A 15,396-nucleotide genomic window follows, 5' to 3' on the forward strand; every position below is an offset into this window, starting at 1 on the left:
AAAATACAAATTCATAAAATTTAATATTTGAAATAAAAAATTAAAGCATAAACAACAACAGTGGAAATATAACAAAGAAATGTAAATATTATGCAACATGTTTACATTTTTGCAATGTTTTATTTTGAAGAAAATAGTATTAGATAAGTAATTATGATATTTATAGCATTTTTTTGTACAATATATCACATTTTTCTATGCCACTGCCACTTCATACAGTATTACCACACGTAACTCATCATCCTCTCTCACAGTTTATGAATGTGCAAATAAGAGCAGAGTTTTAACGAAAGAATGTGAAAATAATTCTGCATATCTTTCAAATAAAGACTGCGATGATCAGCCTAACAAGGAATATAGTTTCACAGCATCTTTATTTCTCCTTTATCAATTATTGTCTTCTCTGGAAATTTTATCTAAAAAAAAATGAATGTAGTATTATTATTCATTAAGTCACGAGGCCTGGAAATGAATTACACTACGAGCGAAAGGCAATAGCGAAGCGATGACTGTTCATACACAATATGTAATCAAATTTAAAACTTTATGACTTTATGCTGTAAAATACCTGGTTTAATTCTTATAATTACCAATAGCCATAATTAAAAAAAAAAAAACGAATCACAAGAAATAATTCAAAGAAAACCCAAAAACCATATTTTACGAATTCTTTAAAAATATTGTAAAAGAACACAAGAGAAGCTCATGAATACAAAAGTAGTTCCTTTCTGGTGTAATAAACTTAATAACGTATTGTTTTCTGCGTTGCATGGTGCAAGTCTAATCAATCTAAAAGCTTGGTACAAAGGCTTGGCTAAATTTTTTAACTATACGTGGTAAATTGTGATATGCACATCGTGACGAATTGTTATATAAACTGTTTTTCTTTAACTCGAAATATTAACAGCAACAGACAACTTTGCCCAGATTTAAGATTTAGTCATATTTCAGGCCTAATTATAGAAAACGAGAACTGAAATGAATGTAAGAAAACAATTAGTGAATTCTTCATAAATAGGAAACACCATGAATATATGAATAGTAATTCATCACGATGAACCACAGATAACATATATATATATATATATATATATATATATATATATATATATATATATATATATATATATATATATATATATATATATATATATATATATATATATATATATATACATACACATATATATGTCAACTGACAATTCAAACCGACGAAAGTCAGTATTTTATTTCGCAAATCGTATTTTTGTCTTTTCTTCTTTTAATTTCTGCAAGAAGAACCAGTCAAGTATACATTTTACTCGACTTTATTACTTTAACTTCTAGGTTCCTGAATTTTTTCCGCTAAAAATATATTGTTCAGGAATGTTGCCAAAGCTCAGCAGTAGTTTTCACCACTGATATTTTCAATAAAAGAGTATTACATTTTGCAGACTACACCGCTGCTCTTTTCAATAAAAAGAGTGACCTCTCTCTCTCTCTCTCTCGTTCCAATCTGAATCGAAAATCGCATGATGCGAGTTTGTTGGCGATTGCGTCTTATCTGCATTGTGAAAAAGCTTTTAAACGTGCTGAGAATAATTTCTGGACCATTGGGTCCTCGTTTTGTGTATATGTATGCTATAATTATAAATTGGACCCTTTTTAAATAAAAAAGATATTTTTAAAAAAAACGGAATGAAGATAGAGTATTATGTCTGTTCAACGATTAATTAAGAAATTAAGATCCGTCATTGACCCCAAAATCCATGTTGAGGTATTTAAAGTGATTTCTCCCCTAGAGCGACTTCAGCAGTTTCCGCATAATTAAAAGACTGTATTTCCAAGAAAACAGATACTTGTATGTAGTCTTACAAAACATACAATTACTTAAAAGCAATACTTTAGTGAATCTTTTTTCCAAATATTCTACTTATTTTTGTATCTCTTGAAATATTATTGCAAAAATGCTTGACCCGCGGAATCGGCTAAGAATGAACTAAACTGGGTGTGGTGGGGTCAGTGCTTATTTGTCGTTTACTTTGGGATACATACAAACCAAAACTGTCAATTAAGCGTTAAAATCCTAGAAAATTATAACTTTCTATTTATCTTGTCATGAGCGGTTCCCTTTCCATAACAGGAGGGAACTGAGTACAACATCCAAACACATACAAAATTGTACGGCAATAGACTCGGTGCATTAATTGGTACAATCTTTCCAGAAGAATTAAACTGAGTTCCTTTAACAAGAAGAAAAGTATGAAAGAATAATGTTAAAAGACTGCAAAAGAGTAATCACTAAGTAACCATTACCCGCCCTATATACTATTGTACCAGTTCATTTTACTTAAAACGTAAAATGAAATTTTAAAGCTAACGGTTGCCAAATGCGCTATTATGAAACATAAGAGCACCATAAATAAAACATATATCCCGTCTCTAGTTCCCAGATGGCTTTCTAGTGAATCTAACTCCCAGGCACATCCATTGTTCATTTCTTATGTAAGCGTCCATCGGCCATCTCTTCTTGTTTTTTGTGGAGTCACTTGACCTCATTAATACGGCGGCTATTTAAATTTAGATTTGCTTACAAGGTCAGGTTCTGGAGTTTAATAACGTGATCTGTATGCAAGCGTTCGACGTGGAAGATAAAATATATGGAAGGTCTTAATGGAGGATTAAATGTTATGACTAACGATTCCTAATAACTGGAGTACAGCTTTGAATTCCACTCGTTCTATCACATTATCTCCTGAAAATGGAAGACGTTTAATATTAGGCATCGTATCACATAGCTACTGACTTGACAATATCGACAGAAAAGAAAGCTAAATCTATAACAAATTTCAATCAGAGTTTTGAGAGCTATTATAATTTATATGATATGTGTTGCATGTATCATCCCGTTTCCTTTTTTCTTTTGACGCCATATTTCTCGCAGCACCGTGTCAGAAGCTCGAGTTTGCATGACCACATTTCTTTACACTGGTCTACGCTAATTACATTTGTATAAATACTCTCATTATCAATTGTAAAATGAAACAAAGATACATACCACGAAAGGAACCTCTATTTCACCAATTCTCATTTTTGTCCAATCATTTAGTCCTCATACAATCCTTTCTAACTATTCTGATTGGACAAATCAACTCTAACCGCCATAACAAGACAGCGTTAGCTGCTCAACACGTGATAGCAACGTGACCTACTAGGGATAACTTTTTTCAATAACAAACAGTCTAGACTAGATGAGTCGGCTATAGGACTCACGGTACTAATTCAGTTCCCATAGGAAACCTATGCAAACACCATAATATTAAAAATTTATATTTCTGAGTGTTCATGATCAATCCTTATATGTGAAACCTGGATGACAGCTTCAGTGTAGACAAATGGATATGAGCTGTTACATTTTCTTGACTTAAATGTGTTTGAAACATGTTTTCAAATCTGCATAAAAGAGTCAGGTGCTAATTTTAGTAATGAGCGTTCAAAACATAAGACTGTTAAAGGACTGAAATGCCATCAATATAACAGTGTCTCTATATTTTTCACTTACAACAAGGATATGCTCTCAAAGGATTCTTTTTCCTAAAACAGTAACTTATATTATCAACCAATCCTGGCCAGCCAATCCCATATACACTCTATAGTATGCTCACCCATTTCCAGACTGGTTGCCACTTTTCCATAAATTAGTACCGTATGTCCTATAATGTTTTTATGTAGACCTGATATGCCTGATATTCGATGGTTGTTCCTTGTTATGATAATTTTATGCATATACATACATTTAACTGTATACTTTATAATTAAGTCAACATCGTTTTTTTTCAATCAGTATCAAAGTATTAGTTTTCTTCTTTCTAATGGCGATTAAGCCTTTCTTTCATTCAACGATACATTTTCTTCAAATACTTTAAATGCCTATTGATATTTAACTTATTTTGACAAATTGAATTTTGTTAATTTATATACATTGGAAAACGGTATAATTAATTGAAAATCAAACCTTTCTCCTGAAACTTCGTATATTTCGTCCCTGATTATTTACACTGCATTTTGAAGAATGCAAGTCATTTTCTAGCTTCAAAACACTAAATTCAAGTGACGGATGCTCTGCATGTCCACTTTGTCAGTTATATTTGTCTGACGAGGTCGTCTGTTTGTTAGCTTGCCAAGAAGAGCATGAGGGAATATGACCTTGACATTTGATAGTCATGCTTAAAATAATTATTGTTTTAATGAGAGGATCAGTATATTTCAGAAAGGATGAAAGTATGGAACATTTGCAATCGGTATCAGGCGGTTCTCTATAGTTTGTTTTGGAACTGTTGTTGCAATAATTTTGAAACATTGCGTTAGTGACAGAGAACCAGACAGATAGATTGGTAGACATAAGGGTATCAAAGAAGCTCTCTCTCTCTCTCTCTCTCTCTCTCTCTCTCTCTCTCAAACACACACACATGCACACAGAGAACTGGGAGGAGTTGTACATTTTGTCAATGAGAGAAACTTGTAGAGTTCTTTTAAGATGTACGCAACGACTTTGTTATCGTCTTGTCGTGAGAAGAAAATTTATTAAGTTATATTTAGTGATATTAATAAAATTTAAATACTAAAATGTGCTGACGGTGTGAAGAAGATAATATTAGAGAGTATGAACTGTTGAATATGATCTCTAGTCCTATGGCAGTATGAAAAATGAATGCCATTTTAAATACAAAAACACTATGACAGTATGAATAAAATCTCTAGTACTAGAGCAGTATGAATGTTTTAATATTTCTAGTAATAGAACAGTGTGAAAGCATAATATCTCTAGTGCTAAAACATTACGACAGTAAGAATGCAATATATAATATTAGAGCATTATGATAGTATAAATATTGTCTTTAATACTAGAGCAGTATGAAACATAAATACAATCTCTATAAATATAGCAGTTTATTAGTACAAATACTGTTTGTTATACCAGAGCAGTACGAAACCAGGAATACAATATTTAGTACTGGAGCAGTATGATAGCACAAATATTGTCTTTAGTACTACAGCAGTATGAAAGTATGAACACAAGCTCGAGCACTTGAGCAGTATGAAAGTATGAATAATATTCCTAATGCTGGAACAGTATGAAAGTAAGAATAGTATCTATGATACTAGAGTTGTATGAAAGTATGAATACTATTCCTAATGCTGGAACTGTATGAAAGTAAGAATAGTATCTATGATACTAGAGTTGTATGAAAGTATGAATACTATTCCTAATGCTGGAACTGTATGAAAGTAAGAATATAATCTCTGATACTAGAGCAGTATGAAAGTATGAATAATATTCCTAATGCTGGAACTGTATGAAAGTAAGAATATAATCTCTGATACTAGAGCAGTATGAAAGTATGAATAATATTCCTCATGCTGGAACTGTATGAAAGTAAGAATAGTATCTATGATACCAGAGTTGTATGAAAGTATGAATACTATTCCTAATCCTGGAACTATATGAAAGTAAGAATAGTATCTATGATACTAGAGTTGTATGAAAGTATGAATACTATTCCTAATCCTGGAACTATATGAAAGTAAGAATAGTATCTCTGATACTAGAGCAGTATGAAAGTATCAGCAATATCTTTCTTGTTATGACAATAAAAATTCTACAGAGGCAAACTGTGTGATAGATAAATTCACAAATTAAAATTGATCAAATACTTGTTTCAGGCAAGTAACAAGTAAATGTTATTTTCTGAAACATGAAGTTCAATGGAACTTACCGTTTAAATCGAATAAACGAAACATCCTTTCAACAAAAGCTATATCGTTTTTATGCTTCACGGCATGTATTGACAACATTTTTGTAAAGTCATTATACCCGTTACTTCGTTTCCGCCATGTGACGTCATCAGGATCTGAAAGGGTAATAAACTGAGATATAACAAAATGTACTGTTTATTCTTTTAGGGTATAAGATAGATGGACTGACGGAAAATTACAACAATGTCAAAATGCATACCTCTATCGATCATTGTATCTGCAATCTAGGAAAGTAATATTTAAAAACAAATACATGTTCTACATTTTAGAGTAATACAAACAATATATTGGACTTGTTCAAAATTTCAGATTAATAAAAAGTTCCTACAAGCATATTAAAAAATTATTTTCTTTTTATAAATTTGTACGGTTTTATTGTACCAGTTTCATCATTTTACTCATTTAAAATAAGTCTGGTGATATGTGTTTAATAGAAACCTTCCCATCTACTGGTACGTGTATCTGCATTTAGTGGCATATGTATAGTGTTCGATTCTTGACATAAGACTTAGTTCTCCTATTCTCGTCAGAGTTTTGTAACCTATCTCGTAATTGAACAGAAACATCCTGATCAGCAAAAGCAAATGATGGATGGAGGTAAATTTTAGCTTTTTATAAAGGTTTAGTGTGCTACCATCACTGGTACATAAGTGTCTCCGTTAACTATTCAAAAACGAATATATTTAATTTCCCCATTACATGTGATTTTACTATTCTTTTTCTTAAAACGAAAACATAAAAACAAAAATGTAATTTTAGAAGTTTTGAATAGTCTGGAATCGGGTTTCTTTCCCTCCCTCACCTCTCTCTTATACATACATACATACATACATACATACATACATACATACATACATACATACATACATACATACATACATACATGCGTACATACATACACACACACACCGACACACACACACATACATACATACATACATACATACATACATACATACATACATAGATGCATACATACGTACATGCATACATACATACATACATACATACATACATACATACATACATACATACATACATACATGCATACATACATACATACATACATACATACACACATAACCAGTTCCTCAGTAACAAGCGCAAGAAAAGCTATGGGTAATTCTAATTTTTACATGAAAGATGTTGTCGTTGATCGTCAGGAAGGTTATTCTCTTTAGGAGAACGAAGATATGCATAAAGTTCTGTCCTTGAATAACGATGAAGGCTAGTACCTTAGGGACAACGACGATGAACCATACAAAGCTCCTCGCTATCATTTTTCTTAATTTGCATAGCAAAAGAGATGATTATGTTCAGCTATTAAATTTTGGCATTCCCAAGAGGATTTGATTTTCTTCATGCATTTCTCGGTATATATCAAGAAATAATTTTCGTGTTTTCTCTAATAACTTCTCTTGCCTTTTCTTGCGGAATGAAAGTAAAGTGTAATTCTCTCTCTCTCGATCGATCGATCGATCGATCGATGAATATACGTTCATTGTTTTAACGTCTTCTGAATGTCGAATGACTAATTTTGTAACATTTTAATTGTATGGGTATACTAAATTCTCGCATGAACTTTTAATAAGTGTCCACTGAGACATTAGTAAACCATCCAACATACTAGCATTTCTATTCTTCTCGAGCTCCGTGCAAACTCAGAAAATCAACAACGATATTGGGGAAAGTTATCTGGATTATAAACGGAATAAACGCCATTACGGGAGATTGAATTTCTTGTTGAATTGTATGTAGTTGGCATTTGTCCAATTTAAAATTTTAGTTCGTTAACAATCCTTTTCCGTATACCCAATAGGTACTGTGTTGACGTAATCAACCAAACCCGTTTGCTACAGGTTTAATTTGTAGCGCGTTGTGATTGAACGATCTAATCAATGATATGTGTTTATAGTTATCTTCATGGCCAAGCAAACAATCTTTCTTCATCTCGAATCATAAATTATTTTGTTCATGTATTTTGTATGTATTCCTAACTTATCTTGTCTCATCATTGTCTATGTTTAAAATTAATTAATGTGGCTTTGTTTATCTAGGTTGTGCAATCTCTTTAACTCAAGCACTGTTTAATTCGTCCTTGAATAAACCATGTATTTCTTTTGCATATTTGAGGAATTCTATGAATGTTATTCTTGGCATAGTCACTCGTATGGAGTAACTGATACTTTGTGCGTCATGTCTTTGAACTTAACTGTTTCAACACTGATTCATAACAAATACATTTTGATCGATCGTCGACATTTTTTTTTTTGAGTCAACCACTTAAATACCTCAAACACTGAAAATCCACCATATATCGGTTTTGTGAAGTTAATAATTTTATTTCTCATGTTTAATTTGTACCAATTATTGGTCAACTGTTTGCAATGCTTTTAGTATTATGCGTATTATTTACCGACTTAATGTTTTAGCAGTTGTTTTCTATCGTATTAGTAACGGCAATTTGATATACCAACAGTAAAACTTTTGTATCAGTGGTATGACTCTCGTTAAACCAATGAGAGCTTTTGATAAACCCGTGTGGGCAACTGTCTGTATATGCAACGTTTGTCTTCATAGAAATTCTGCTAGCTTAAAAGAGGTTGACTTATGAAACGATAATTATCATTGAATTTCATCATTCTTTTACGGTAATTTATTTCCTTTCTGTTTGAACATGTTATCTACGTAGACCTTGTCAAATTTAGGTACTTTGAATCTGTGATAAGTTTAACATGATTGTCAGGGTTTGGATTTGCCAGCAGCTCGTCGATAAACAGTTGCGAATTAAAACCTGAAAAATTATGAATGACAAAGATGATGGAGTTTGCATATTTGATGTTTATGATGCAGTCGTTAGCTTTCTCTCAAACGTGGCAAATGTTTCTTGGTTTAAAATGACTCTTATTCTCCTCCGTGAAATTCATTGCTTTAGCATTTGTGTGTTTTATTCGTTATACTCAAGTCTCTCAATCCTTTCTAAACGATACAAAGTTTCTGAATGTACTCTGTATATCTCTGCAAACATTTGGCTCATAAGTCGTTACAAATGACTTGAGGTAGACAGAGCGGTGTAAGGCACTCGTCTGTGTAGATCACTCGCACATCTCACTTTGGTCCGCGTGAGATCGAATCTCGGTTCAGTCAAAGTGGGTTTGTGAGAAAGCTTGACAGTACTCTCACGTTTGTCGGTGGTCCTTCCCAGTGTCCTTCCGGGTTCTGATCGAACAAAATATACTGGTCGCTATGTATGTTAAACCCAATAAATCCCAAACTTTCATTTGCATATGTCTTCGATTTGCATTTTGTATGTATTTTTTATCATAACCATTTAAATAAATTGAGGACCGCATGGTATATGGGTCAGTCATGACCACATGTGTTATCCTTCTAAGATTATTATTATTATTATTATTATTACCAACTGGCGTATTTTTAAAATTGTACTTTGATGTCCTTTTAATTTCGTTTAAGAAATGTATTCCAACGCATAAAACAGTAGTCTTTGTATGTTTTAAACAATTATTCAATTTCGTATTTCCTAACACATTCTGATAATTATATATATATGGTCTATTGTTTAAAGTTTTGTATTTATTCATACGCATTACAGTTTCAGTTCTGTTAAAATCTCACTTTGTTGGTTTTGAGTTTTGGATCGAATTGAATTACAAGATCATCAGACGGAACATTCAACACTGTAGGGTTCAAAATTGCTTCACTGTAGATCTAAACTTGCTGTGTAAAAGTCTAGTTTTTTCGTATTGCTCTATACCTGTGTCTGGTCATTTCAACTGTGTCAATCAGGTTTTTAGATTAATTGGAATTGTATTCATATTGTGTTTTGTTGTATACGTGTAATAACTGTATTTGCATGAGTCTCCACCTGGTTAAAGCATGTACGAATCTTAATAAGTACCAACTACGTATTTGAAAATGATTATACTGTTTATTGATGACTTCTTCGTGACTGATTTTGTTACATTTTAATATGTCTTCGTTCTCATCGTTGTTTACTTTGCTTCGTGATTGGTTGAGTACGCTGATTGTTCTTGCATTGCCTATTTCTTATATTTTTCCATCATACAGTGTGATAGATATTACAATATTTAGATGCAAAGATTAATTTTGTTACACGCTCGTATCGATGTTATAACCAATACACTTGTTTTCCGACTTCGACTACAATGAACTGTAGCACATGTAAAACAAACGAAATTTCAAACGTTTTATAAAGACAGAAAAAAGTGTTGTATAAAAAAGAAAACAAAAGCAAAGTGCTTCGCGTGTATTCGAGCGAGTGATATCTCTAGCTTGTTTAAGTTTATTCCCGAACAATTTGACACGTTTCCGATACTTCACAGCAGACATGGGAATGGATTACGTGGAAAGGGTATACTTTGAAAATAACTTTTATTGCAGATCGTTTCTCAATTTCCAATGTAAAATCATTACATCCCACGCTTCCGATTCCTTTCAGGACGATCAAATTCAACAGCATTTCCTGATACCAGAGGTTACATGGCATAAATCGTTTTAAAGCAAGTGTTTTGATGATTCGCTTAATGGGAATAGTCATTTAATATTCCATTAACATACAAACGTCGACCCCGGACGAGAAGCGCGGGGCTTGATTGGTGTTTTGGCTGGAAACGAACGTCCGGGTATCTGATGTAATTATGCCACTTTTTACGAGTATCTCATTGACTTATTCCACTATTCGGAATAATTTAAAGTTCGTTGAGAATAAAAGTGACAAAAACATCATTATAGGATCCTGACATTTTGTGGTGCGTTAGAGCATGCAATGAATTCTTTACTGGCCGAAGCTAATAATAGCTAGGACCTGGCTATTTGGTGGGTAATAAAATTTCACGTTAGAGTACGCAATCAATATTCTTCCATTTCCAAATATCCCGATGACATTTGACATCTGTTAAAAGTGGTCAAAAGAATTTGTAAACAGAGGATTAATGACTGTAAAGTTTGTCTGGGGTGCGTTTTGTGGCATATTTTTCAGCGATATATCTTGCATAATGTCGAACGACAAGACATTCACTGGATTCGGTTTTCAGTGGTGGGGTGGAGGATATGCTTTTGTCTGTAGTACGACTGTTGGAGACACGTGCTAATGAACGCGATGCATTAAAGGAAAAACGAACTCTAATTTTAAAATGTGCTTTCAATGATTATGGTGAATGGAAATATATACCAATGTTTTATTTAACTCCACTGAACAGTTTTAAACATATTGCCTACTAATTTCAAACATTGGTGTCGATTGTTTTAGCTACGATAGTTCCCGTGAAGGATCTAGTTGTTACGCCGCTCGATCACATTTCGCCTTTCGCCACTACAAGGGTCCTCCGATCAAAATTACAGTAAAGTTTCCTTTGGTACATTGAAAATCAAAAATTACACAGAACAGCAATATTAGAATAGATAATATATAATTAAGATGAATTCAAATTATGGCGATACACAAAGAACAAGTTTATATCAATTTCAAATTTGTTCCACATACTCTAGGACGTACCGCTTTCACTACGGCAAAATCACTAAATAATTGCTTTTTAAAAACATGAAATTAAATTATATTAAAATTAAATCGAACTTATTGATATTTACCAAACTTTCGACTCACTTTCATCTGACCGCCATCATATCGTATAACCAAAATGAAAGATCAACGTCACAATTCAAACCGATTATTGCTTTCACAAGTGAGGAGCTTACAAATATGACAACAATATCAATTCCGAAAATGCTAAAAAGCAAAATTCGGTAAATACCCCTTTTTCCATACATTTTGCAATTGTCACACGAATGCTAATGCTTTCTTGAAAAGTTCATATATGTTTTCTTTTGAGTGGATAACTCGAAGTTGAGGCCTAATGAAACGCCGCATAATACTATCCGGTATGTGTGTGTGATACGGAAACCAAGATTAAATATCCGGTATGTGTGTGTGATACGGAAACCAAGATTAAATATCCGGTATGTGTGTGTGATACGGAAACCAAGATTAAATATCCGTATCGAATTCCAGATCAGTTTAAATGGCTTGTGTTAAATATTGTTCCACATAATATTACATTTTTCTACCTAGGGAATGCCAACAACAGTAACGCGAAAAATACAAAACAAACAAAAATCTCCATGCGCTCATAAATGACATACACTTACAAACATTATTATAACATTAACATTATATTAAATTACATTTCAGATATTATCATGGACAAGAGGGTATAAACATACACTTAGTTAACCAGACTCAGTTAACTAGAAATTAATTTCATTCAATTGTTTCGAAATACCGACATAAGAATCAAGTCGTAACCATACTGATTTTCAGCATAAATTATTTGTGACAGTAATTTAGTGCTGTTGTATGGAACTCTTATATGTAGATAATTCTTTATTCATTTAAAACTGCTTTTAGAATCTAGCTTTGGTTGAAATGATGCATAGTATAATTACTTGGCTTGTTATGTTGAAAAGCGCGTAATCGTGTGACGAAGTGTGTGTTTATGTGTGGGAGGTGGGTGGATGTGTGCTTAAAATAATATCCCTGTTAAAGGATATAGCAATTAATATGTTTTGTTTTTCGTAATTTAATATCTCTTTTGCATCATTAATTTTGTATCTATTAAAGTTGTTTCGCTTTTGTTTTAATATGATACATGTTGAGGTCTTTATGCGAGAATGGCAGAACGCCAAAATGTACAGGCTCTCATGTGAAAATGGCAGAAAGTCAGATGTACACGCCTTCATGTGAGAATGTCAGAATGCCAACTGTACATACCTTCATGTGAGAATGTCAGAATGCCAAATGTACAGGCCTTCGTGTGAGAATGGCAGAATGCCAACTGTACAGGCCTTCGTGTGAGAATGGCAGAAAGTCAGATGTACACGCCTTCATGTGAGAATGTCAGAATGCTAACTGTACAGGCCTTCGTGTGAGAATGGCAGAATGCCAACTGTACACGCCTTCATGTGAGAATGTCAGAATGCTAACTGTACAGGCCTTCGTGTGAGAATGGCAGAATGCCAACTGTACAGGCCTTCGTGTGAGAATGGCAGAATGCCTACTGTACAGGTCTTCGTGTGAGAATGTCAGAATGCCAACTGTACAGCCTCATTAAAACTGGAATAAATAAATATATATAAGAAAGTGTAACGTACCTGATACAGAATCTTGTAAATCACTAAAAGGCAAGGAACTTCTGACACCTCTCAAAGTATTCATTATTGGCGGATAATATCCCGATACGGCCAAGACGGACGACAGAAAGACGTACAGCCAATAAAAAAGTACAGTCTTGTGCATATCTGAAAAGAACACGAGCAGTTGTTACGGAAGACAGTTTGCCATATATATATATACACATACATACATACATATATATATATATATACACATACATACATACATACATATATATATATATATATATATATATATATATATATATATATATATATATATATATATATATATATATATATATATATATATATATATATATACATATATATATACATATATATATATATATATATATATATATATATATATATATATATATATATATATATATATATATATATATATATATATATATATATATATATATATATATATATATATATATATGTATGTATGTATGTGTATATATATATATATATATATATATATATATATATATATATATATATATATATATATATATATATATATATATATATATATATATATATATGGCAAACTGTCTTCCGTATCATATTGATCGGTCATACTTTCTAAAGGAGTTTTGTGAGGAAGAAATAGAATTAATTTGTGTGAACTGAACTTCATATGTGTTACAACGACTGTCACAAAGAAAATTGATAAAGGAGCTTCAGCGATGGATGTGAGCATATGTGAAATCGCATTAATTTTAAGATTCGGAAATGATCGATTAAACAGGGGCTTATGTCACAAACAAACAAGGAAATGGAGAGATGTCCATTTTTCTTAGCTTACTTTCCCACAAGATGCAATGATAATGGGAGAAACGAATGAGCAGGAGCAATCAATTTTGAATGAGCAGGAACATCAATGTCTAATCTCTCACGTTCGATCCTCTGTCCCCGTTGTAAATTCATGTGACAGGTAGCAGTTCAAATCTTGTCACATCCAGAAGCACTCGAATACCTCATGTGAACTTGACTAAGATGTAGCGCTGACGCAAATATAAATATTTAAGAAGCATGGAACACCAACTTGTGGATCACAAAACCTTTGAGCCTGAGTTTGAAATTTTAGTTCCCACCATCAGCCAATCAGAAAATGAGCTTTTAAATCAAACACATTCGTGATTGGTTCAAAAGCTTTTGATTTACTGGTCGCATAATACGTACATGCTAAACATCTACACAAATTCTTCAGTAGATTATGTATAAAAAGAATTGCACAAAAACAGTGTCATTCAATAAATTACAACTTAAAATTACATTTAACATAGACTTCATCTTAAAACCTTAATTCAGACAGATTAATAGCTAACACAACTAATATAAATCAATAATAACACATCGTAATATTCTTAGAGGCATCCAGACAGTCATTTCGAAGTTGTTTTGAATCCTTGTGCCTATCTCAAACTTTAAGTGGATGGAATTCAGCAATCATGGTAGCAGACCATCTAACAAGAAGCAGGACTTATTCCACCGGTGTACGAGTATAGAACATACTATTTTCTTTAAAATCGATATATATTTCTAAGTAAACCAACGAGGATACCAAGTTTGTCCATTAGCAATAAATGGCTGCATTTACCTATCCTTCAAGTGATTATGTCTCACATTCGAAGGGTCGGAAATCTTTCCTTCTATTTGTTTTTATAAACAAAGTTTAAACATTTTGTCTTTTAGCGTGTACTGTGAATTTAAGACTGAAAGACTTATGACAAACTGTTTCATAATCGTTATCAATCCTGATTCTAAATTTCATCCCCATTCAGTTCTTATTTTCTTTTGTTATTGTACATAAGTTGTCAGAATTTTCCATGTTCTTCTACATCACCACGTGAACTGGTATATGGGACATCGTTATTAATACTGATTCTAAATTTCATCTCTTTTCAGTTATAATTTTCTTGTACTTAAACACCACACACTCATGCAAACACACACATTCACAAATAGTGTACAAAGCGACACACTCATATACATCCCCCAAGGTGTAATTAAATTACCTATTTGTTTTTTGCTATTTTCTTGTCTTGCTTTTTTTAAATGTAATAATGTTTTGTTGTTAGAAAAACAACGAAAGTAATACAAAATATATAACAGCTTTTAAAACAACAATCACGTAACAAAAGTTAACAATACGGTCCACTTTTTCTTAAAATTGTCTGTTCTGCTATTCACATTGGCGACATATTTTTATGGCGTTTATATATGATGCAACACATTTTTATAATATGTGGAATATAGGATTATTGATGATCACAATCAGTATACAATAAATTTTGCAAGCAAATTAGAAAATAAATAGCATGGTTGTTATTCCTATATGGAGATATTTTGGTGTAATTCTGCCGTACAGTAGTT

General features: G+C 32.4%; 1 protein-coding gene across 1 annotated transcript in view; it reads right to left on the reverse strand.

The window, feature by feature from the left end:
* Nucleotides 1-1,180: 1,180 nt before the first annotated feature.
* Nucleotides 1,181-15,396, reverse strand: part of LOC149784909 (uncharacterized) — a 93,721-nt gene continuing 79,505 nt past the window's right edge. The window contains exons 2-4 of the mRNA XM_089931157.1: nucleotides 12,985-13,131; nucleotides 5,757-5,891; nucleotides 1,181-2,734 (exon numbers count right to left, since the gene is read on the reverse strand). Of these exons, the coding sequence (XP_089787283.1) occupies nucleotides 2,661-2,734; nucleotides 5,757-5,891; nucleotides 12,985-13,129 (354 nt within the window). The 5' untranslated portion in view covers nucleotides 13,130-13,131 and the 3' untranslated portion in view covers nucleotides 1,181-2,660. The remainder of the gene's footprint in view (nucleotides 2,735-5,756; nucleotides 5,892-12,984; nucleotides 13,132-15,396) is intronic.

Source organism: Sinohyriopsis cumingii, chromosome 13 (genome assembly GCF_028554795.1).
Source record: "Sinohyriopsis cumingii isolate HCF-2022 chromosome 13, ASM2855479v2, whole genome shotgun sequence".
In the NCBI taxonomy this organism is placed as follows: Eukaryota; Metazoa; Mollusca; class Bivalvia; order Unionida; family Unionidae; genus Sinohyriopsis; species Sinohyriopsis cumingii.